The sequence below is a fragment of the Meleagris gallopavo genome, chromosome 28 (genome assembly GCF_905368555.1).
Source record: "Meleagris gallopavo chromosome 28, MGAL_WU_HG_1.1, whole genome shotgun sequence".
Taxonomy (NCBI): domain Eukaryota; kingdom Metazoa; phylum Chordata; class Aves; order Galliformes; family Phasianidae; genus Meleagris; species Meleagris gallopavo.
The window spans coordinates 4,123,608-4,147,118 of NC_139431.1; the positions used below are offsets into that span (position 1 = coordinate 4,123,608).

General features: G+C 53.2%; 3 protein-coding genes across 8 annotated transcripts in view; 1 reads left to right on the forward strand and 2 right to left on the reverse strand.

Annotated features, from left to right (window-relative positions):
* Window positions 1-687: 687 nt before the first annotated feature.
* On the reverse strand, window positions 688-9,763 carry ZNF76 (zinc finger protein 76). Its single transcript, XM_085210292.1, is given in 12 exon segments — window positions 688-1,568; window positions 1,913-2,026; window positions 2,136-2,217; window positions 2,219-2,277; window positions 3,127-3,267; window positions 4,176-4,355; window positions 5,637-5,753; window positions 6,314-6,501; window positions 6,653-6,721; window positions 7,462-7,542; window positions 9,141-9,298; window positions 9,536-9,763. Coding segments are annotated over 9 exon segments (1,005 nt in total). The 5' UTR covers window positions 6,672-6,721; window positions 7,462-7,542; window positions 9,141-9,298; window positions 9,536-9,763; the 3' UTR covers window positions 688-1,463.
* A 13-nt stretch (window positions 9,764-9,776) lies between these two features.
* Window positions 9,777-13,452, forward strand: RPL10A (ribosomal protein L10a). The gene is made up of 6 exons (XM_085210293.1): window positions 9,777-9,852; window positions 10,077-10,151; window positions 10,226-10,306; window positions 10,625-10,773; window positions 11,782-11,954; window positions 13,251-13,452. Exons 1-6 carry the CDS (start codon window positions 9,848-9,850, stop codon window positions 13,419-13,421), a joined length of 654 nt encoding a protein of 217 aa, XP_085066419.1. The 5' UTR covers window positions 9,777-9,847; the 3' UTR covers window positions 13,422-13,452.
* An 875-nt stretch (window positions 13,453-14,327) lies between these two features.
* The window catches only part of SCUBE3 (signal peptide, CUB domain and EGF like domain containing 3), a 30,524-nt gene continuing 21,340 nt past the window's right edge, over window positions 14,328-23,511 (reverse strand). For 2 of the 6 annotated variants that reach the window (XM_085210290.1, XM_085210287.1), the window contains 15 exons: window positions 23,096-23,218; window positions 22,251-22,367; window positions 21,528-21,650; window positions 20,771-20,887; window positions 20,442-20,534; window positions 20,246-20,362; window positions 20,015-20,176; window positions 19,626-19,829; window positions 19,365-19,526; window positions 18,984-19,151; window positions 18,736-18,897; window positions 17,728-17,925; window positions 17,163-17,315; window positions 16,923-17,002; window positions 14,328-16,766 (listed from right to left, as the gene is read on the reverse strand). In XM_085210290.1, the coding sequence (XP_085066416.1) occupies window positions 16,617-16,766; window positions 16,923-17,002; window positions 17,163-17,315; window positions 17,728-17,925; window positions 18,736-18,897; window positions 18,984-19,151; window positions 19,365-19,526; window positions 19,626-19,829; window positions 20,015-20,176; window positions 20,246-20,362; window positions 20,442-20,534; window positions 20,771-20,887; window positions 21,528-21,650; window positions 22,251-22,367; window positions 23,096-23,218 (2,129 nt within the window). In that variant the 3' untranslated portion in view covers window positions 14,328-16,616. Of the gene's footprint in view, window positions 16,767-16,922; window positions 17,003-17,162; window positions 17,316-17,727; window positions 17,926-18,735; window positions 18,898-18,983; window positions 19,152-19,364; window positions 19,527-19,625; window positions 19,830-20,014; window positions 20,177-20,245; window positions 20,363-20,441; window positions 20,535-20,770; window positions 20,906-21,527; window positions 21,651-22,250; window positions 22,368-23,095; window positions 23,219-23,511 lie in introns of all 6 variants that reach the window. The other 4 variants (XM_085210289.1, XM_019623311.3, XM_085210288.1 and 1 more) reach the window with 3 other exon arrangements.

The following is a 23,511-nucleotide window of genomic DNA, read 5'->3' on the forward strand; positions in this document are numbered from 1 at the left end:
AACCTGAAGTTTACAGGAGCCCTCAGAGGTGCCAAGCCCTGATGTGGGGCTCACAGCACTGCTTTTAAGTACCTGGGAAGCCACTTCTCACAGCCCTCAGCACAGTCCTGGGATGATCACAGCTTTGGGAGAGCACCTGGTCTGCACTGCCTTAACCCTGACATCTGCAAAATAATAGAAGCCAACTCACCCTGCCATCCCCTGCTGCTCCACAGCACTGGGTCTGCCAACACAGTTTGCTTTGAGAGTGGTATTAGATGGGAGAATTCCTGCCACACGCTCAGTGTGCATCCATGGGGACACTGGCTTCCAGCATCAGAACATTGCTGCCGTTCCACCACCCAGCCCAGGGCCACCCTCTGATTGGGCTTTATTGCTTTGCTGCCCACTTGCTTTTTAGACAGAGGATTTGGCAGAAATGGGGAACGCTGGACCATTTTTAGAGGGAGGGGACAGAAAGTGCCTCTCAAAAAAAATTCTGCATTCCTAGAGTTGAAATCTTTGTAGCGCCGTATCTGCTTCATTAGACCAGCAGTCTTGGAAATCTTAGGCATGAAGTAAACAGAAGATACTCTGCCATCTCCTCCAGACTAATGGGGTGGGGGGCTCCACAGACCAACACCTCAGGAGAGGGGGAAGGTAGAAAAGGGGAAAAAAACGTAGGAAGATAGGCCTGACAAAGCCAACAGTGGCAATTAGCCAAGGGAGAAAAACTGATTTACTAAATATGATATTGTAATGCAAGATAATACGATATAATACAATATAATTGGAATTGAGGGTAAGAAATCAAATAAAACTAGAAAGTGTGTCCAAAACCAAAGGCCTTACTCCAATGCTGAAGGCGAGACAGCCAGGGAGCATACACTGCAGAGATAAACAGTAAAAGGGGAGGTGTCTCGACCTGCAAACAGTTTTATCTTTCCCTCTAAATGGAAAATGGAAACAGAACAGTGAAAGTCTTCTAGGAGATGATCTTCTGAGATGTTCTCTGGGCGATGTTCTTCTCTTCTGAGAACCAGGTACCTGGAAATATCAGCAGTCCATGGAACAGGAACATTAACTTTAACTCCCAGCACACTACATGATATTACGATGTGGAATTCCGATAATTTAAATCATAAAACAATGACAAATGTCCACAGCAAGGGGCAGGAAAGCTGCTGCTCTGAGCCAAGGAAAACAGCAGAGCCTCCAGCAGAAGGTAGCAGCTGTCATAGACTCTGCTCATGGAGAGAAGAACCCTTCTGGCACGGTCACCCTGGCAGCCCAACACTGCCAGCACTGGCTCTCACCGCCTGTTTGCTGCACATCACAAGCCAGCTGCTCTCAGACTCCTTCCCTCACTCCTCTACTGCACATCTTCCACGTGCCTGCTGGCCCAGGTCCTGCAGATCCTGATGCACCCATGGAGGAACGGGCTCGGCTGCCTGCTCTTCCTGCCTGGGAGGCTCTGCAGGGTCTCAGCAGCCATTCTCGGCCATGGCTGTGTCCAGTGTTACAGGTTCATGCTGGATTGCTGCTGCCGTCATACTGATGGTGTTCTCCAGGCTCTGCTGCTCTTCAAGCTAGGGGAGAAAAGTCAGAGATAACATTGCCCTCCCAAAAAGTGTGCTCAGGAGGGTTGGCCTTGCCCCAGAGGACAGAGGTGTGAGGGACTGACTGGCAGCAGAGCAGCAAAGCAGAGAGACACTGCTGTGATGGGGAAAGGCTGCTTATGAAGGAACATTCTGCAACCCAAGCAGGGCATCCCTGTTCCCCTCCACACGCAAGGGATATGGGAGTTAAGGAGCAAGCAATCTAGGCAGGAGGAGATGCAAAGCAAGAGACTGAAGTCGGTGAGTAGGTGGGGATGTACACAGTGAAGGTGGCAGGAGCAATGCTCAGGCTTGCTCAGGGCGCCGTGTGGTACCTGCACTGCAATGTGGGCACCACTGGGGGTTGCCAACAATGCCACCTGCCGATGACAGAGGGATGCAATGGCTGACTCTTCAGACATGACTGGCCCAGAGGTGACTATGGTAACCTAGGAAAAGTTAAGACACAAGACAACTGTGTCATAAAAGAAAGTGGGATTCCCTCCCAGTAGGCAGTTCTTCTGCAGGGAAGAGGGAAGGCCTTGCTTCTGCCCATACCGGCTGTATCTCAGTGCTATCAGTGTTGATCACAGTCATGGTGTGCATGTCACCACCCACAAACTCTTCCTCGGGCACTGATTTGTATCACCACGCTGACTGCACTGCCCAGGGCCTGCAGGTCTTCCTGTGACAAGCTGATCTGGCAGGACAAAAACAGACGCTCTCATCAAGGCTGGCTTCTCAGGAAGCCTTATACAACACCTGATTTTAGCAAGAGAAAGGCTAAAATATTCTCTCCTCCCTCATAGAATCATAGAATTGTGCAAGACCTAAGGCACAGAGAACTCCAAGGACTTTGCCCAGGATCACAGACAGAATCAATGGAGCCCTCACAGATCCCTGGTCTCCAGCTCACTCCCTTCAACAAGACCTCCCTTTCCATTTAGCATCTTCTCTCTGGGCACAGCTCACGCAAGCAGCTCCTCATGCTAAGAGGAAACAAACCGCACTCCTGGCAGCTGCTTCCTCTGCCCCGAGCCACAGAAGGTCTTCTCAATCAGCAGACAGGCAGCTCGTGCAGGGAAGTATGTGCAAGAAAAGCACTGCTGTTTACAAACTACGGAAAAACAATCTCCAAATCCAGCCTGTGTCAGCAAAGAGTGGGAGCTGCTTTCTGACAGCTGTGCAGGAGGCGAGGGCTGGCAGGCGCAGCACATAAGCCCAGACAAATGCCTGCAAGACCCTGTCCAGCAAGGCAAGTGGTGACCAGAAGCCTGTGAGTTACCCTTCACATCAAGGCTGCAGCAGTGGGATAGGACTATAAGGGGGGAACCATCATGACAGACAGAGCCCCAGGGTCCCAGGGTCTGTTTTACACAGAAAAAAAAGCCTTATAGAGAAGACCAAGCTGAGATCCGGCCCCCGAGGGGACATCCTGTTTAGTGGCTTCAGGAAGTGCCTAAAGGGATGCAGAACAAGCTAGGGAGAGGCAGAACCTCACTTGGGTAACTGCTCTCCCTCAAGTACTGGAGGCTGTTAATGTTCATACCTGCTCTGTCTCATCCTGAGAGATAAGTGAGACCTGTGTAGGCATACCATCATCATATTCCTCCTCATCCTTGTCTTTCTCCATCTCTGATAGGAAAGCAACATGCTGCCTCTTCATGGGGGGAGCCTCCTTCAATAGCAACTAAGTCAGGGAAAGCAAAGAGTAAAATGGGAGAGAGCAGGAAAGTGCATATCTGACCCTGGGACCTGCCTGGTCATTGAAGGGCCAACAAAGAGGAGCAAAAGATCATAACAATAGCCCAGTGCTAGCGTGGAGAGAAGGACCTTTATCTCTCCCTGTACACAGCTGGATACAGTCCACTCTCAGCTGATGACATATAGCTAGGACCACAGGGAGAACTTTGCTCTTGGCTGTGACGTGAATCTGGGCTTTATGAGTGAGGTGGACAGCCACAACACCAATTCAGGTCTGAAGAAGGACAGCAGATGCAGACCCCTGCTCCCTTGCTGCCATCTGTCTCCCCTCTGCCACAGGGCATGACACACCGCAAGTGATGTGGAAGTGACTGCTCACCCTCCAGCTGCTGCTGGACTTCTTCGCTCTCCTCTGTGGCCTCCAGTTCTCTGCGGCCGCTGCACCTGTGTGGACCCAGCGTAGATTTCTGGCTGTAGGCCTTCCCACAGATCTTGCAGGAGTAGGGCCTGCTGCGTGTGTGCACCACCTGGTGCTTGTAGAGGCTGGAGTACTCTGTGAAGCACTTCCCACAGCCCGGCACAGGGCAGGCATATGGCTTCTCCCCTAGGGCAGAGGCCACAGTGCAGAGCTTAACCCACTCGGCCTCATCATGCCCTGCTAAGAGATTCCCTAACAAAAGAGAATAGCTGAAGGCAGACCACTGGAACGAGTGGAACAATCAGCCCAATAAAGCACTTCCTATTTCTTTTAATTACCTGGCTACCCTGAAACTGCAATGCCTGTCCCAGAAACGATCGTTTCAGTCCCGAAGATTTCCCAGCTGCCACACATCATCAGTGCAGGCAGCTGACTGGGGAGGAGCCGTCTGTCTTTTCACCCCCTTCCCTGCTTACCTGTGTGAATTCTTGTGTGGTTCTTGTAATTGGTGACGCTGGTGAAGCTCCTTCCACACATGGGCTCTGGACAGCTGTAGGGACGCTCGCCTGTGTGCGTTCGGATGTGAACCCTGAGGATGTGGGAGGTGGTAAAAGAGCGGTCGCAGTACTCAAACGGGCACTTGAAGGGATGCACCCCTGCAGTGACAGAGTAATGCTGGTGAGAGCCCTGCCAGACTGCAGCTCTCTGAGCTCCCCACACACCTCCACAGTATGACACCAATGAGATCTCAGGTCAGTCCCAACCAAATGCTCATTTCCCCCAGTAAAACCGGCATCCTTATCTCTTTCGCTGAGCTGTTAGCAACTGAGTTGAGGATCCCAAGTGCTTCTTCTGCTGCCCAGCTACTTCCATCTGACAACTTCAGCTCTTCCTTGCTTCACCCCAGATACAAGAGGCTGAAGCAGTACTTGATCTTGAAGCCCTCTCGATAGGCAGCTCAGTTCTCTTATAGTGCCACCTGTGTTTCTGTAGATCGCCAGAAGCTCTGAAGGCTTTGCTACATGAGTCTTCTGGGCACTTGAATGGTTTCTCACTAGTATGTATTTTCATGTGGGTCTTCTGCCCGTACGCTGCCCAGTAAAGAAACCACAAAATTAATTTTACAATGAGAAGGAACTAAGATTGCAAGCTGTGTAACAGCTCTCAGTGCGTGTCTGTCCTGTGTTCACAAAGCTGAAGGGGAAGAAATATCCAAAGAGCCTCACAACACCCCTGACTACTCAGTTTCTTCTTTTAACTTCTTTAAGCTGCCTGTAATCAGTTCAGTCCTGAGCAGCCTCCCGTATTGCAATTCCTTATCAGAAGGCGTTAAGAGCTGTGCTTATTGTGGTCTGCTGGAAAGAAGGGCTGATATTCTCAAGGTGATTTTGATAAGACTGAAGACAGAATTTTCACATGAGAGAAACTGTTAACTGTTGTAAATGTCTTCCCACAACTTGGGAAGTGACATGCATATGGCCAGTCACCTGTATGAGAACGTTCATGTACCTGGAATAGAAAGCATGGGTCCTCTACGGTCCATGACAAAGGGGTAAGGAAAACAGCATGGGGAAATGTAGCAGCTGGAGAGAATCCGAAGTTCTCTGCTGGATTTCGTATTGACCGGTTAACAAACCTGTCTCTTTCATGGGACAAAGCCTCTTCTCAATGATACATTCCCGTTTGATTTATTCCAAATTACGGATACTTTTTCCTGGCTCTTCAAGGTTAAAAGCACCTCCTTAAAGTCCTCAGAGAAAAACTTACTGCAGAATGATGTGTCAGTGCCAAAGGGCATCCTGACCTTTCCCCTGAAACACCTGACCTTTTCCAATGGAGCATTTCCTTCTTCCTTTGTATAGGAACACTCTGATCTGGCACTAGAACATGGGGGCATATTTGGTCTGCAGTCTGCAACTGCATGTTAGCTGCTTTACCTTCAGATGTTGGACAGTGGTGTAGATGCGACCACAGCCTGTGTACCCACAGCGGTGTGCTTTATGGGCAGCTCGTATCCTCTTCTCATTGCTGTGCACTTCCTGCTCCTGCAAATGCTGTCAAGCCAATGAGTGGAAATTAATTCAGACAGCCACCACAGCAGCTGCCACCAAAGCCCATTTGGATTATTTGTTTCCTTACCATACATACACAGTCCTTCAATTGTCCCCACAAAAGTGTTTTTCTACAAACACAGCTTGCACACTTATGGTGCAACACAGGTTACAGAACAGGGCTCTAGAAACCAGCATTTCCCATTCCTAGTTCACATTTCCTACCTTGGAAAAAATCTGAGCTGTATCATAGCAGCTCTGCTTTCTCAAATCTGTGCCTGCAGAGTAAAAGGCCCAGCACTCTGTGGGTACTGGGTAGGTGCTGCAGAAAGAACCTGCCACCATTCCAGGTCCTTGTCAGCCACCTGTCAGTGGTGACACCACAGAAGTCCTGACCAGCTTATCTTCCCAAAGTTGGCACTACTCTGTGTACTACTTTGTGCACTTCTAATTTGTACATAAGTGCAACTTAAAGGAGACAACTTAAACTCCAGGTCAAATGTGAAATACCACAGTCCCTCAGTGCTGCTGGAAGACCATTAAGGAAACAATTGCATCTTCACCTTGTTGGCATACTGCTTTAATGCATTAATGGTCCTGACATCAAAGGCATCGTCTTTCTCCTCTTGCCCAGTTTCTGCCTGCATTTCCATGATGGGGCTGTCAGGGAGCACGATGGCAGGAGAATGGCTGTTGGTGGTGGAGCCATCCTCTGGCTGGACAGACTCTGAAGTGCTGGAATCAAAACCTTCTGCAAGACAAATAGACAAAATCAAATGTAGAAGGGCTGCTGAGTGTAAACCACTCTTCACCTCCCCAGGCTACCTCCAGCCTTGGAAATCTGCAACACTTCAGCAGCTTTTGCCCCAGCTGCCAAGGAAAGAATGGGGAATATTCTTTACCTTTAGGTATGTAGGCCATACGCCTGTCTTCCAAAACTACTGGCTGTCCATCTTCAAAAGCTACAAAATCTGAAAGAAGGAGAAAAAAAATTCCAAGCACATTACTGGAAGACTCAGATGGGATGGAGGGGGTAGCACATTAGTTCCCGAGCACTGCAGTATTCATACCCAGAGAAGCACATGGGGCAGGGCTGCCTGCTTGTGTTGAAAGTCAACCACAACTATAGTTTTAAGACACCACCTGAGCCCCTCATCCCTAAACTTCAAGGTTTTTAATGTTTTGTGAATAATTTTATGGCACCTCTTTGGCTCTTTGAGGTAATGCTCACCACTTACATCATGTCTCAGATGTACAACCATGGTGACATGGCTTCCAACAATCCCTACCCTCCCTCTCAAAACATCTTCCCCCTCAAACATCTAATCCAGGAATAATATATTATCTTACAGTTCACAGAAACTCCTGTCCAACTGCTCCTAGGTGAAACAAAATTTGTTTGGGCTCTGCAGTTAGCAAAACCACAGCACACAGATTACTGGTCTCGCTTGTAGATTTGTTATCTATCGAACTCACAATATGTGTGAGGTGAAACATGTAACACGTTTTGCTTGCTGCACCAGCAAATTTAGCTTCTTGTCAAATTGCTAAGAACCCTGCAGGAAACCACATGTCCTTTGTTCTTGTTCATTCAGCTGGACAAGAAAACCCTACCTCAGATGGGCTCAGAGCTACAGCACAACTGTCAGGACACAGATGGTTTCAGTCACACCAGCACCCTTCTAAACAAAGGTGAATGCATGGTTCTCACCTTTCTGAACTATCACGGGATGGATGTACACTGTGTTTTCATCTTCAGTTTCAGTGACTTGCTCTTCAATTACCTTTTCTCCTGAAACAGTTAAAAAGAATGATGCTATTAGCACTGCCTCAAAGTCCACACTGGTCTAACGAGCTGTCCCCTTCCTTTGTTGCACCTTCTCAAGGAATATAGCCATGCAGAAGGCAGAACTGTCACTTGAATGTTGCTACTAATCAAGCTTTCCCTCAAACAGCCATAGAAGCACTTATCTTCCCAGAAAAGCTGGATCCTCCCTTTCCTAAACAGGAGGGTAAAAGGCAAAGAATCTCAGTTATCACTTGTTTACAATCACTTGTTTGAAACAGAAAGAACAAAGTGTGCAAAGTACTTTGGCTTTAAAATAGAAAGCAATTACACTTCTGCTGGAGAAAACTCAATTGGGAGCTTTTAATGGCACCAGCAGAGCCTGAAAATATATTTTCTTCTACATTGGTTTGGGATCAACACTTGAAAAAAAAGTTTTGGCTTGAAGAGAACTAAAGCATTACTCTCTTTGATGAGTTGTGAAAAGTGAACTCTTAAAAATAGCGAAAGTATGACTTACTCTGCAACAATATTTTAGTTACTTAATTATTTGATGCAGAGAGGACATCGCTCATCCTACTCAAAGTTAAATTGCTTTCAACTCATGCAAAGTGTTTGCTGGGAGAAGTCACAAAACGTAGTGGTTTTCAGCTTCACAAATTTAATAAACTTGCAGTGAGTTTACACAGAAAAGTAAGTGAAACATCAACGACCAGGAGATGGAACTCTTGCAAATCCCATTCTGTAGGCTGGGAGATAGCACACTGCTTTCCTTGGGAACAGCAGGCAATGAAGAAAGGAGCACACCCCTCAGCACACCCCAGAAAAAGGACAGGAATTTGGCACTGATATTGCATTTTAACCAACACTGAGCTCAGCAGCCTTTTGAGTGAGAAAAGCTTTATTGGGAACCAAACGCTACGCACTTCAGTGAGGTCAAACACAAACATTCTGCTTAGCTTCAGGGGAAGTTTTGGATACAGAACATACAGGGAACTCCATTTTTCCAGTCTGAACAGAACTTTCATTTTCTACTGCAACAGCTCTTCTATCTCCAAAGCTTTATTTCTGAAGCAGAGACGTTTTATTCATGGATGCATCCCCTTTGATAGGAAAGGCTGAGAGACCTGGGGCCGTTCAACCTGGAGAAGACGGAGAGGTGACCTCAATGTTTGCAAAGATCTTAAGTGCAGAAGTCAGATGGATAGGGCCAGGCTCTTTTCAGCAGTATGCAGCAACAGGACGAGGAGCAATGGGCAAAAACTGCAATACAGAAAGTTCCGTACAAACATGCGAAAGAACTTCTTCACTGGGAGGGCGATGGAGCACTGGAACAGGCTGTGAAGTCATCTTCTCTGCAGATGTTTTGAGACCTGCCTGGATGCTTTCCTGTGCAACCTGCTGTCAGGAACCTCCTTTAACAGAGACGTTGGACTCAATCTCCAGAGGCCCCTTCCAACCTCTCTGATTCCCGCAGTCTTCTATGCCAAGCTAAGACAGTCGCAAGCATCCTATACAAGATCCACGGCGATCTGCATGCCTATCTCCAACCTCATGGGGTTGTGAAGAGACTTTGAGACCTCACAGCCCAAAGACTCGGTTACCTTTGTCAGCCTGCTGCTCGGAGGCTGTTGTCCCATCGCTAAAGGTCGCTGCCTGCAAGCTCTCCGTCACGTCCTGGCAGCCTCACACACGACCCTCACTTTGCTGTGTGCTCCCAGCAAGGCGTGCAGCACGGCAAGCTGTCTTCTTTGCTACAGACCTTAAACAAAAGGAACAATCCCCCTTTCAATCCTTCCTCGAAGTCTGCATGCTTACTTCAGAACGCCGGCTGGAAGTCAATAAGGACAGCTCTGTGTCCACCTCCCGCAGGGGCGGCACAGCTCACTACCGGGCCGAGGGGAGGAGGAGCGGTCAGGCCCAGCCCGGCTCGGTGCAGCGCTCCCCGGGCCCGGCCGCTCCTCCCCGCTCTCCCTTCAGCCCCCCGCAAAGCACCGACCTGAACGGACCCTGCGAACCCGAGTCCGCCGCCTGCCCGCCGCGGCCCCGCAACCCGCATAGCGACATAACGCGCCGCCGCGCCTCAGCCGCTCCCCGCGCAATATCCAGGTTCCGGGGCCTCTTTCCGGAAGTGGGTTGTGGAGCGGCCGGGTTCAGGCACGCGAGCTCTCCCGGCTCCCTTCCGCCACTTCCTGACCTCACTGCCACACCGCGCCACTCCCAGCATGGCGCCGAGAAAGCTCGCGAGATCTCAGCCTTACTTATACCGCGCGGGTCGCCCCGCCCCGCCCTCTCCGCCTGAACCGCCGCCATGAGGTGGGTGCGGGAGCGCGGCGTTATCCATCGCCATCCGCGGCCCGGCCGCCGGGCAGGGCTTGGGTCACCGGGTCCGATGGTGGAGAGGGGTGGGCGGTGGGGGAGGGCGCGGATGGGGCTCGGGCCGGGCTGGGTTTTGGGGCGGACTGAGGTTCGGGCCCAGTCCCCGCTCCGCGGCCTGCGCCGGGCCCGCGCCTGAGCCTGTCTTATCTTTCCCCCCGCAGCAGCAAAGTGTCCCGCGACACGCTGTACGAGGCGGTGAAGGAGGTGCTGCAGGGCAGCAAGACCAAGAAGCGCAAGTACGAACCCTGCCCTGTGCCCGGCTGAGGCCTCGCGCCCCGTTGAGGGCCTTGACCTGGAGCTCTTCCCTCAGGTTTGTGGAGACGGTGGAGCTGCAGATCAGCCTGAAGAATTACGACCCGCAGAAAGACAAGCGATTCTCCGGCACCGTCAGGTTCGGCATCCTCTTGCTCACACCCAGCCTTCAGCCCGCGGCCCTCAGCCGAGGGCGGCGTCCCTGCTGCAGGCCGTGCTGCTGAACGCCCCGGGTAGTTCAGACCGTCGCCCCCGAGCGGGTGCGGCTGGACGGACCCCCACCCTGGGTCTTAAAACAAGAGGGGAGGTGTGGGGTGCTGCCCCCGCCGCCCTGCCCCAGAGGCAGGTTCTGAGCGTGGAGGAAGATGTGAGGAGCTGCGGTAAGGTATCTGCACGTGGGTCCCTCTGAGCTGCGTGGCATCCATGGCACACCGGGTAATTTGGGCTCTGTCTGCAGGCTGAAGTCGACCCCACGGCCCAAATTCTCTGTCTGCTTGCTGGGAGACCAGCAGCACTGCGATGAGGCCAAAGCAGTGGAAATCCCTCACATGGACATAGAGGCTCTGAAGAAGCTCAACAAAAATAAGAAGCTGGTGAAGAAGCTGGGTGAGTGGGGTGTGGGTCGGTCTCTGGGTGCCATGGCTGAACTTGTGACAGCACGTTTCCCCATGCTCACGTTCCCATGTCAGAATTAGCTGCAGAGAACAGAAAACTGATTACCCTTCAAGAGTACAATTCTGTCTAGGAGCTACCCAGCAAACCTTAGAGCCTCTTACAGTGTGGAATGCATGGCAGATCAGTGCAGTGATTGCCCCCTTCCAGGAGGAAGGGATACAGGAGAGCTGTTCAATCTCCCTAAGAAGTTATCTCCCTCCCTCAGTGTGCCAAAACTTTCAAGGAAAGGAAGTGCAACAAAGCCACGTAGAACTGGAGGTAAAACTTGCTCTAATCCTGCTATACTGCAGAATGGAGTTGTGTTATTTTTACTTATAGCAGATAAAACCTTTCCTTTCCTACAAAATGAAAGTCATTTTGATAAGTATCTTGAGCAGACAAGGAAAGCTTACCATTCAGTTCTTGGAAACATAGGAGGTTGGAAAACAATGTAGGATATGGTTACTGTAACCTAAGTCTCTCTCAGGTCTGTGGCATCATAGAATCATCATCATAGAATGGCCTGGGTTGAAAAGGACCACAATGATCACCTCATTTCAACCCCCTGCTATGTGCAGGGTCACCAGCCACCAAACCAGGCTGCCCAGAGCCACATCCAACCTGGCCTTGAATGCCTCTAGGGATGGGGCATCCAACACTCCTCACATATGCACAGAATACAGAAGGAGAATCCTAGCAGAGCTCCAAGCGTCCATAATGTGGCTGGATAAATGCTGTGCATTTCAGGGAAGTCCTCTGTGTAAAGTTATTGTCAGGATGTCAGGCTCGGAGTCCTGGCGGGTTTGCCTGGTGTGACAAGAATGGCTTATAATGCAGTATGAGGAAAAAGGCAGGGCTTTGGGAATGTGGAAATGCAGCAGTACTGTCTCACCTGAGCTGTTGGTTTCAAGCTCTGGGTTAGAGCTGAGAGTACTTCCTTACCTTCTTTTGTTCTCACAGCTAAGAAGTACGATGCCTTCCTGGCTTCAGAGTCCTTGATCAAGCAGATCCCTCGAATCCTGGGACCAGGTCTGAACAAAGCTGGCAAATTCCCTTCTCTCCTCACTCACAATGAGAACCTGGTGGCCAAGGTTGATGAGGTCAAATCTACCATCAAGTTTCAGATGAAGAAGGTAAAGAGCTCAGGGCTTCCAGTTGGCAGCTGCTCACCTGGGGGTGGTGGGTGGTCACTTGGTTGTGGCTGCGATCCCTGGTCTGGTCTGTAGGTGTCCCTCCAGTGTCTTCAGCAGCTCCTGGTGAGGAGCATCCAGCATTCTGCTGGGCAGCAGAGGAACGCGGTCACCAGAGCATTCAGCTGCTAACTGGAAAAGAACAATTGATCTGCGGTTAGAGGAGCTTAGAAAAGTGATTAGGAGATGATCCTGATTGAGCGCTGAGCACAATTGGTCATAATTAACACTTCCAGTAAGTGGGGGACATGTGCAGGGTGCGGCTCTGGAGCCAGGCGTGTCCCAGTGGGTTTGTGCATGCTGCTGTGCTTTGGCAGAAGCAAGTTTGGAACTTGACTCTGCAAGTGAACTTTGCAGCAGCTCTGTGGATGTCTGCGCCTGTCAAGAGATGTCAAGGCAAGCCAGCTCCCTAAAACCAAAATAACCCTGCTCAGGCGTTTTAATCTCGTGACAGTGGTCTAAATGTGACTCCTGGGTATTATTCAGAATTAGCAGCTCTGCTAGCTGAGGTGCATCCTCAGACTCCAGCTGATGTGAGCCTGAAGGCACAGCTGGAAGGACACAATAAATGCAATAGTTTGCAAATGCTTCAGCATTTAAAGTAACAGAGCTAATGATGTCCTGACGCTTCTCTTGTCAGTTTGCTCGTAAATCCTTTTGTCTTCAGCCTGTGGGGAACATTGACTTAGAAGCTCCTCTGCAAGGCTGGCAGGCAGAGGCTTGGCCTCTGTGTGTGTTATGTGCAGAAAGAAAGGGCTGGCGACTGGTGCCAAAACAAAAAGTGAAGCTGGCGCCATGCGTAGCAGTGAAGTTTGGAGCTGATGCTGTGCTGGGTTAGCAGTTTGCAGGAAACGTGCCAGCGCTGCCTGGTGAGTCAGGCATGGCATTAGTTACATGAGAGGTCTGCTCCTGCTTCCCTACCAGTTCAGAGCAGCGCTTTGCATGTCCCTCCCAGCTTCCCCAGCTTCAGGAGGTGGCTGCTTGCTGCCTTCAGTGAGCCGCCTTTGCACTCTGAGGAAGCCAGACCTGTGCCAGCTGTTACTCAGATTGCATCCAGATGCTGCCAGACATATTCCTGGGAGCCACGTGCCAGACACAGTGAGCTCTGTAGCAGCACTCTGCCACGGATAGGCTGGAGAAGTTAGATGCAGCGATGGACCATGGGGTGGTTTGATCCCTCGGTGCTCTGGGTTGTTCTGTCAGCCAGTGCATAGGTGACCGTGGTGTCCTTGTCCCCAGGTGCTCTGTCTGGCTGTGGCTGTTGGTCACGTGAAGATGACAGAGGATGAACTTGTCTACAACATCCACCTGGCCATCAACTTCCTGGTGTCCTTGCTGAAGAAGAACTGGCAGAACGTGCGTGCTTTGTATATCAAGAGCACCATGGGGAAGCCCCAGCGTCTGTACTAGCTGGGTGGCAATAAACTTTTAGGACATCTTACAGCTGTGTGGTTGCATTCCTCCAAAGCTTATTGGGCAAGACCTTCTGAAGAGCTGCTCGCTTCCTTACAGTGAGAAAGGTTTTGAATGCTGTTAAATTGAAAGCAGCGTGAATTCAGGGGAAGCATCAGCCTTAAATTTGCATTTGTGCTTCCTAAGTCACACAAGCTGATTTCTTGTGAAAAAGACAAGCTTGTCACCCTGCATTCAGAGCAGGAGGAGTGGGAAACGACTAAGTTAGCAGCTAGCACAAGCAAAATTGGGGTGGTTACCTCAAAACTAAGGAAGGGCTCAGTGCCCAAAACAGCTCCTGCACACAGTAGTCACATTACAGCACCAGGGCTCCCCAGCTCACCCTCAGAGGACTCCCTTACCTTCTGCCATCCCAGAAACAGCATCCTGCCAGCTCTCAGAGTGGGGGCTTATGGGGCACTCACATTTTATAGGATTCTGCTGCCCTTGCAGTGACCAATGGCTGGATCAGGGGCTGCACAGCAGCAGCTCATGAAGACTTGATGGGGCTTCCAGCTGTCTCCAGTTACATTAGGATTTGGAAGGTGCTGGGGGTAAGAGATGGGAGTTCCAGCTCAGCGAGGGGTTCCTCATTGGCTCTGCTTTGCTCTGCAGAGAAGTATGTAGTAGTTCCTGTTCAACTCAATGTTCTGGGCTAAAAAAGATATGTTGCATCTAATTAATGTATATAAATAAATGTATTGTGTAATGACTGCAGAGCCTATGGAAATCTGTAGGATTTAAGCTGGAAGAAAAGCTCTATGCCCTCAAAAAGAGCTTGTCTGAGCATCTGAAGAACAAAACAATGAAAACAGCTTTGGACCCCGCTGTTAGAAACCTTTTAAAACAAGCACCAGAGCCAGCTTCTGAAAGATCAACACAACACCAAGAAATTCCATTTAATAATTAAAAAAAGACAATACAAAATGCAAACATTTCTTTTTACAAAGTTCAGATACATTTTTTCTTTTTAATCAAGTGCAAATAACTTTATGAACTACATCTTTCTCATCAATCACTTTGCTGGAGATGGTAAGTCACGGCCTGCTGCAAAAGGCAGATATAAATATTCCAACATGAAAAAAAGAACACCCCCCCAAAAAATACACACAACAACCCTTATTTTTATGTTCACCTCCTTGAAACATTCAATACATCCCAGAGGTGGCTGATGGTTTTCAGCCCTTCAAACCTTTTCTGAGTCATCTGATGGGTGCAGGTAAAAGAAAGGGCTGCTTCTTTCTGGTGGGCTTTTCTGGGGGATTCTTTGAGGATACTGGTGGGAGGGGGAGGATGTGTCACCAGATCTCCTTGTCCTTTACAGGAGGACGTGCAGCCCAGCTCGCCTTCCAGCACAGCCCTGGGGGAGCAGAGGTGCCCAGCTGGGGGTGTGTGGCACCCAGGACATCCCCCAGTTCCCAGATCCACCCTCACAGGCTCAGAGCAGCAGCAGCAGCTCCGAAATTCAATCACAGAATTAAAGAGCTCCGCGTCGCACCGGGGCCACCACAGTGTGCATTTCTGGGCTGCCTTTTTCTTTTCTTTTTCCTTCTAAATACGAAAGACCCTTTTGGTGGTCATTGCTCTGCTGTGGCTGCCCCAGAGCGATTAAAAAAACACAACAAAAAACCAACCCTCCGAATCCCTACAACGGCTTTTGTGCATCAAAGCAGCTGCTCTCAGACACCAAACCGAGCGACAAACAGCTCAGCCCCCAGCTGCTTCCAGCCAGGCTGCGAGCCGGGCGGCAGGAAGGAGAAACCCACAGCTGTGATGAATCAGTGCAGCCTTTTCCAACCCCCCACATCTCGGGGACGCATCCCTGCACATTAGAACCCGTCCCAACAGAGCCCAGTTGTTGGGGTGAGAGAGCAGCACAGATCGAGGGGGGCATGGACCAACCCAGGGCTCTGCCTGGGCCATTGGGGGGATACATGGAGCAATTTCTCTCCCAGGATGGGAGGAGTGGGACGGAGCAGCACAAGCCAAGGAGCTCAACCAGCCTGAAACCGTACAGCACCGACCCTACCCAGCATTACAGACAGCCCCAGTAAAGGTGATGGACCCACTGTGAGTGGACAGAAGTGCCTTAAAACCCAGTAAAACTCACCCCATCATGGCCAAGCCCTGCTTTCCTGCAGAGGAGATGTGCAGCCTTCCACCAAAGCAGGTTGCTACAGGGAACACATGCAGCAGAAAAGGTTCCAAGGCCAGAAAACACCATTGCATTTGTCACCAGCAACCCAGGGCTGGGCTTGGTTTGTTGTTCTGTTGTTTTGTTCTTTTTTGTGACAGACACACATTCTCATTTCTCAGGCAGGTATAAATATTGTAGTTTCTAGTAGAAAAAAAACAAAAAAACCAAAAAACTTCCCTCTAAATAATATAAAGAAGACTCAAATGATTGCACTTAATACATATGAAAAAGGTAGAAAGGAGGATATCCTAGTGCACAAACGTTGACTCCTGCTCTTCACAAAGCTTGCTTTCTGTCGACGAGTTACTCTTTGGCAGAGCTTGGAAGGAAGTCTGGTTCCTTGGCACAAATGTCCGCGGGGGGGGGAAGAAGGCGCCCGGCTGAAGTCCTCCTTGGTCGCTCCATCTCTCCCATGCAGCCACACGTTGTTCTCCATGCCTTCCTCCAGTGCCAGGTGCCAGCACGGCTCTCCAGCAGGACGGCCACCAGTGCCACCGTGCTGTCCCATTCTGTCCTTTCTTTTTTCCTTACCGTGGTTATTTTTAACAAAGTAGGCATTACGGTTGGTTTCGTTTTCTTCCCCCCACCCCCAGGCTCCTCTGCAAAGCTGTGCTGATAGCTGAGCTCCGAGCGCTGCGCAAAACGCGGCGTCACCTCCGGTGCTGCCCTGGGATGGGGCAGGAGATGTGCCCTGGGGGGGCTGCTGGTGCCTGGATGGCATCAAGGGATGGGACAGAGCCGGCACAGAGGTGGGAAGGAAACGGATGGGGTGAAGAAGCTGCTGCAGAAGAGAGGAATGGCATCGCTGGGTGAGATCAAGGTGAGACCGGAGCTGTGTGTGGGACGGGAGGCGGCGGTCCTGCCGGAGCCAGGCAGGAGGAAGGAGGAAAACTGAAATAAGAAGAGAGGGAGGAGAGGGTTTCCTTGGTGGCCGGGCGGCCCGGGGTGTCAGGGCGCTATTTGTAGGGCCGCAGGAAGCTGGAGACTTTGGAGCGGAGCAGCTTGATGAAGGAGCGGGGCAGCATCTCCTTGTGCTTCTCCGTGTACTTGAAGTAGTTCTGGGGGTGTGCCAGCACGTCGAAGAACGCTTTGATCAGCTTCTTGTCCTGGAGTTAAGCAAAGCTGATGTCAGCCCCAATGCCGGGCACAGCACACAGCTGCTCCAGTCCCACAACACCCCCAGCACAGCTCCAAACCCGAGCCATGCACCGTGCTCACCCCAGCAGCACCAGGCGGTGGAGGTGATCAGGGGCAGTGCTCACCTTGAGGATCTCCTGGTGGTTTTCGGAGGCGTACAGCCTGCCGTCCCGCACGATGTCCTCCACCAGCTGCTCATAGTCCTCTGCAACAGCCAAGTGAGAAACCGGCTCGGGACATGCCTCCCCAAACCCAGAGTCCCAATCTCTGGCACCGAGCTCCCCAGTGCATGGGAGATGTGACCCGGGCTCCTGGGAGAGCAGAGCAGGCAGCACCAGGCTGGGATGCTGCGGCTCCATTCTTACCATCATAGGTGACATAGGGGATCTGGAAGCCCCGGGCGCTGTTGGCCTCGCTGGTTTTGAAGTTGATCCAGAGTTTGCGAGAGCGGGCGGTGAAGGCGATGGGTCTCTCATAGGTCTGGCACGTCTCATAGGTGGTGATGGAAGATGGGGAGGCTGTGGGGGAACAGCGAGGGACTGAGTGATGACCCCCACCTCACCGTGCTGGAATGCTTAAAGGGGACACCAGGGATGGGGCTCGTCTGCGGGCAGTGAGGCTGACCCCCCCAGTCCCTGTTTAATAGCAGGGACAGTGACATTCCCTCCTCGGAATGGAAGCACTTCCTTCCTTCCAAGGTTTTGCTGAAAAACTTCTAAACGGCCCTCATTCCATGCACATCCCTGCAAAGCAGCAAGGCAGCACAGCAGCAGCATGATGCTGACATCCCTCCAACAACCTTCCCATCGCATAAACCCACCCCACTGTCTCGCAAGGACCGGCCATTCCCCCTTGGCATTCATCAGCTCTGCTCTGCTCTGCTCTCCCCCAGCTCCTCCCATAAGCACCGCACCATGCTCTGTTACCTACAGTTTTTCCGCATCACCAAGACGTCCCCGCACTCATCCTCAGAGGGCAGGAAGATCTCTGGCACCACGATGAGGATCTTTCTCTTGGGCGGTGGGTTGATGTTCCACGTGCACTCGACGTTGGCAGGGTAATTCCCCGGGTAGTTGGGGGACTCGATGTAACCCGTGTACTCGCCCAGCTCGCCTCCACACTGGCGATCTGCAAGGCAGGAGAGGGACAGGTGGACTGGAAACTGGTGGTACAGAGAGATAAAAAACTGGTAGCACAGAGGAGACAGATGGGCTGGAAATCGATGGCAAAGGATTGGAAAATGTGGCACAGAGGGATTGGAAATTGGTGGCGTGGAAGGACTGGAAAATATGGCACAGAGGGACTGGAAGCTGGTGGCACAGAGAGATGGGAAACTGGTGGCACAGAGGGACTGGAAACGTGTGGCAGAGAGGGCACAGAAGGATTGAAAACTGTTGGCTCAGAAGGACTGGAAACTGATGGCAAAGAGAGTCAAGAAACTGGTGGCACAAAGCACACAGATGGACTGGAAACTGGTGGCACAGAGGGATGGGAAATTGGTGACACAGAGAGAAGAAACTGGTGACATAAATGACTGGAATCTGGTGGCGTAGAGGGCACAAAGGGATTGGAAATGTGGCACAGGCACTGGGACTGGAAACTAGTGGCACAGAGGGATGGGAAATTGGTGGCAGAGAAAGAAGAAACTGGCGGCATTAAGGATGCAAAAGGACTGGAAATGGGTATCACGGAGGGACTGGAAAATGTTGGCATGGAGGGACTGGAAACTGGTGGCACAGAGGGCTGGGAAACTGGTGTCAAAGGCACTGGGACTGCAGAGCTTTACGGGCTGGTGTGGGTGAGCTCTTTATCAGCACCACTCCATGCACGCCCAGCCGCACGAAGCACAGCAATGACCGACTACTATTTTGAGGGACCTGGGGGAGGTTCTGGGGAAGGAGCCCCACTCACACCGCTTCACACCCACTGCCCACCTACTTTTGCACTGGGACACGGAGGTGGAGCCGTCGAAGTCGGTGGTGGTGTTTCCAGGACAGGCGATGCAGTAGTTCTGCCTGAAGTCAGGCTGGTAGGTGCCCACGGCGCAGCGGATGCAGCGGTGGACGCTGGTGTTGTAGTAGTGCCCGGGTGAGCACTGGACTGGGGGAACAGAGAGCAAACAGAGCTCCGTCACCGCTGGCACAGCCCCAGTGGGTCCCTCCCGCCCTGCACCAAATGGGACATACCTTTGGTGTCACAGTCCTGGAAGGAGAGGGCTCCCTCGTGCCGGGTTGTCAGCCCCCCGCCGCAGGGGAAGCAGAGCGCCCGCCCCACCTCGGGCTGGTAGGAGCCACGTGGGCACGGCTGGCAGGGCTTGAAGCCGTCGGCGGAATGCTGCCCGGGGGGGCACTGACCTGTGGGCACAGCCATTGCTGGGAACAGTGCCCCGTGCCCGGCTCCCTGCCCCTCCAGCTGAACAAATGGGATGGGGGTCCTTCTAAATGCTGTTCCCTGGCCAAACGGGCAATTCTCGGAGGTGCTCAGCCTCTTCTAGATGGGGACTGATGGTGGAGCATCGGGGTTGGTGTGTGGATGTCCCCTCCCCTGTCCCCTCTGCTCCCCCCTACCTGTGCAGCCGGTGATGTTGGTGGCTCCCACGGGGCCGAACGCATCGCTGCGGGGACACAGGTCACAGGAGAGCTGCCCTTCCTTCTCCTGGTAGGTGCCAGAGGGGCAGGGGACGCACTGCTCCGTCTGCCCGTGGTAATAGGTTCCCTGCGAGCAGCTAACTGAGAGCCAGGGCTGGAGGTCAGTGGCATGCCGGGGGGCTGTCCCCAATGGGGGGGACACATGGGCTCCCATCCCAGGGCCTTGCACTGCTGCCTTACCACACTTGGTGCCCAGGCGCTGCTGGCCCGGCCCGCAGCTCTCCTGCCGTTCCGGGGCCACGCTCAGCTTCCTTGCCACCTCGTACTCCATCCCAGCGAAGCGCAGCAGGAACCGCTCCTGGTTGATGGATTTCTTCAGGGCTTTGATGGCCGATTTGAGCTTTTTCTCCACTTTCTGTCGCAGGCAGTGCAGGTTGCAGCTGGCTGGGTTTTGGGGGGGGGGAGAGAGGCAGAGAGAACAGCGATAAGAGAAGAGAGAAACCCAACAGGATTCTCTCCATCGTGCAGAGTGCTGCTGTGGGCTCTGCTGGATGCCCAGCCAGCACAGGATGAGGACCATCCCAGCTCTCCTTGCTGCATGGGGCACCACGGGATGCCGCCCAGCCCACCTGTGGTCTCCTCCGGTTTGATCTCTGCTTCGAACTCCAGTGTGATGCGCGTCACCTCCTTGCCGGAGGAGTTTCGAGCCCGGCGGCCCTTTCCCTTCTTGGATGAGTCACACTTGAGGTTGACAAAGGCCACCTGGCAGTCGGAGCAGGGTGCAGCACCGCCTGCACGCAGGGTGACAATCGGCACCCGTCCCTTTGTGGTGGGACGAGCATCCCCCCACCCCTGCTCACCCTGTGCTCCAGCCTTCCCCGCCTCGTCCTGCTTGCTCTTTGCCCGCGGGTGCAGGTGGCACTTGGCATCCTTGATCTTGAAGGAAGCCTTCTGCTTGATTGGGGCAGCGACAGTCTCTAAAAGAAAAGGCGGGTGCTGAACCCGTGGGTGAGGGGCAGCGCGGGGTCAGGGGGATGGGTGCCCACAGCCCCTTACCGAGGCACTGCTGGCTGCTGTTGGCTGCTCTGTGCTGGCTGCCCTGCCGCAGTACCGGCGTCCCGCAGCTCACCGTGTAGCTGCTGTCAGACTCTGTTGGAAGGAGGTGCAGGTGTCAGTGTGCTGCTGAGCCCCCGGTGCAGACACCCCGTCCTCCAGGAGCAGCCGTGCAGAGACCCCAGGGTGCAGCACCCAGCCCCGCACGACCCTGTGCTGCATGGACCCACCCCAGCAAAAACATCGCTCCTTTGCACCCTGAGGGCACTGCAGCTCTTCTGCCCCTGCTTTGGGCCACGCAGGGGATGGGGACCCTCCTGTCCCCCCTGTACCTGGCTGGAAACGAGCCTTGGAGGAGCAGGTGAGGGCACAGCTGTCCTTCTTGCCCGTCTTGTTGCAGGTGAGAGTGGCCCGTGGTGGAACTGAACCTGCCAGGCATTTCACCAGCTCTGAGGGACATGCACCGGCTGGTGGGGACAAGTGGGGACACCCATGGCTGGCACAGAGCAGGGGGTTCCACGGTGGAACCCACCCACCCAGTTGGGAGAAGGGTGCAGTGTGGGGATCCCAGAGCAGCATCTTAACCCTCTCTCCGCCCAAAGCTCCTTGTGCTGTGATTGCTGAGATTTCTGAATTTGGGGGGCAGAACTGCCCTTGGCTCTATCTGTCCCCAATGAAAGGGGTCAGTTGGGTATCAGAGCATGGCCAGGGCCATGAAAATTGTTTCTTTAGGGGCACAGCCAGTGCAAAAGCCCACAGCCAGCCCTAGGCATGGTCTAAGATGCAATGAGATGTTCCAGGGCAGGGGGAACAGGGCAACATCCATCCCATCCCATCCCATCCCATCCCATCCCATCCCATCCCATCCCATCCCATCCCATCCCATCCCATCCCATCCCATCCCATCCCATCCCACATGAGATGGACAAAGAGTCCCAGACCAAAGCAACTCATCCTGCAGCACCCTTCACTTGGACTCCCCAAATCCCAGTGCTCCACCCACTCCTGTCTTGCTCCTTACAGTCCCAGGTGATGGTTGGGGCCATGGCACCCCTGGGCTATGCTGGAGCAGGTCTGGACTGGACGTACCTATGCAGTCCTTTTTGTTCCAGTGCAGCTTGCAGCCAGCAGGACAGGTACACTGGTAGCTGCCAGGTGTGTTGATGCAGCCAAATTTGCAGCCCCCACGGTTGATGCTGCATTCATCAACATCTACGGAAACAGAGGGCAAAGTTGGGGGCAGCAGGACCCCCCAGCTCTGATACTGAACCATCTCGAGGATGTGATTTTGGACAGATAAATGGCACAAAGCACAGACACCAGCAGGTTCTTGCATCCCGGGGAGGCCGGGTTGGAGCACGCTGCTCCGGGAGCAATGGGGCACGTGTGGCACGAGTAAGGTCACCCCCCACTGCCACAACACACTCCTGCACCCCCTCCACATGTTTTATCTGCATCCTGGGGCGCTGCACGCCCCCGCCTCATGAAACTTAAATCAACCCCTTTTGATGTTCCCCTTCCCACCCCATCCCATCTTGCTGCCAACAACGCCGGGGATTTCTCTCCCTCTCTCCCTGCAGACAAGTTACAAATTGTTCCTGTTGCTGCGTTTGAAGTTGCAGACACCAATGTCTGGCTGTGTGTGCTCTCCCTGCACGGCCCCAGCATGGAGTGCACGGCGGGGACATGGGACACTGCCACCCAGACCTTGGGGACAGCCAGCCATGGGGCTGCCCCATTTCTGGGTGCCCTGAGTGCTCCCCGGGACCCAAACACTGTGGGGTTCCACTGCCAGCCCCCAGCCGGCCCTACCTCCGCAGTGGGTGAGCCCATACAGCGTGTAGCCCTTGTTGCAGAGGCACTGGAAACTCCCAGGGGTGTTGATGCAGAGGTGGTCGCAGGTCCGGTCGAAGGAGCACTCGTCGATATCTGGGGGGAGGTGAAAAAGCGAGGCGGGGAGGTGAGGATTGGCACACTCCTCCTTCTTGTGGTGCAAACTAGGGGGTGCACCAGGATGCTCTGGGACCCCAAGCCGGGATGCTCTAGGGCCGTGTCCCACCTTCTCTGCTCCAAACTCCTCGCATGTTCCATCAGCAACCAGAGGAGCCCGCCACCACCCCTCCCACCCCAAGCGCAGCCCCCAGATGTGCCAAACTGTGCCCTTGGTGCGGTGCCTCGGTGCTGCCCGGTGCACAGGGGGTGCTGCACAGGCAGGTCCTGCCTTGGGGCCGGTGCCAGCACTGTCTGTGCAGCCCTGCAGGGCACCTGGCTGGGGCTGGGCGGCCCTGCGTGCACAGGTGAGCCCGGCCCAGAGGGTTTGATCATCATTTCGTTGGCTTCATTAAGTTAATTGCCACGCTCGCATCAAGCTTGTAAGAGCGTAGAACCTGGATGGAGATGAAAGCGGTCGCAGCCCTGGAGCATCAGCACCCCTCCACCCCTTCGCTCCCAGACCCTGCAATTCTGGGGAGGCTGCAGCTGAGGCTGAGTGCTGCCCGTGGCTCTGAGGGGGGGGATTCCAATTCCCGTGGCCCCCAAATGGCCCAACAGCACCTGGGTGGGTGCTGAGCTGGAGGCACTCTGCCTGGAGAATCTACAGGAGAGGTTGGGACAGAGGGCAGGGAGAAGTGACAGCCGCATCCCTGCGCTGCCCTCACCTTGGCAGTTCCTCTCGTTGATGAGCAGTTTGTAGCCCTTCTTGCAGCTGCACTCGAAGCTGCCCACCGTGTTCCTGCAGATGTGGTCGCAGCCGCCGTTGTTGAGCCGGCACTCGTCGATGTCTGGGGAGGGGGTTGGGGGAGGACAGGGACACGCGTGCTGTGCTGCTCATCCCCAACCCTCCCAGCTCTGCTTTTATATTTTTTTTTATATTTTTTTCCCCTTTCCCAACTAATCGCACAATTTACTGCTTGGAAAGGACTTGTGAAATGGAAGGGCGGCAGGAAGAGGCGGCCGTCTGCCCATCTCCCCACCACCAGCGCTGGGGCCGGGACTTTCCCTTTGTTTCTGGCTGTAAACCGGCAATAAAACCCCCAGACACGGGGATATGGCTGCAGGTTATTGCTCTTTCCTG

What these genes read in the sequence shown, in the direction of transcription:
- RPL10A (XM_085210293.1), top strand. An exon ending in CGATTCTCCGGCACCGTCAG is followed by an intron (nt 10,307 to 10,624) that starts GTTCGGCATCCT and finishes CTCTGTCTGCAG; the next exon opens with GCTGAAGTCGACCCCACGGC. An exon ending in TCAAGTTTCAGATGAAGAAG is followed by an intron (nt 11,955 to 13,250) that starts GTAAAGAGCTCA and finishes CCTTGTCCCCAG; the next exon opens with GTGCTCTGTCTGGCTGTGGC.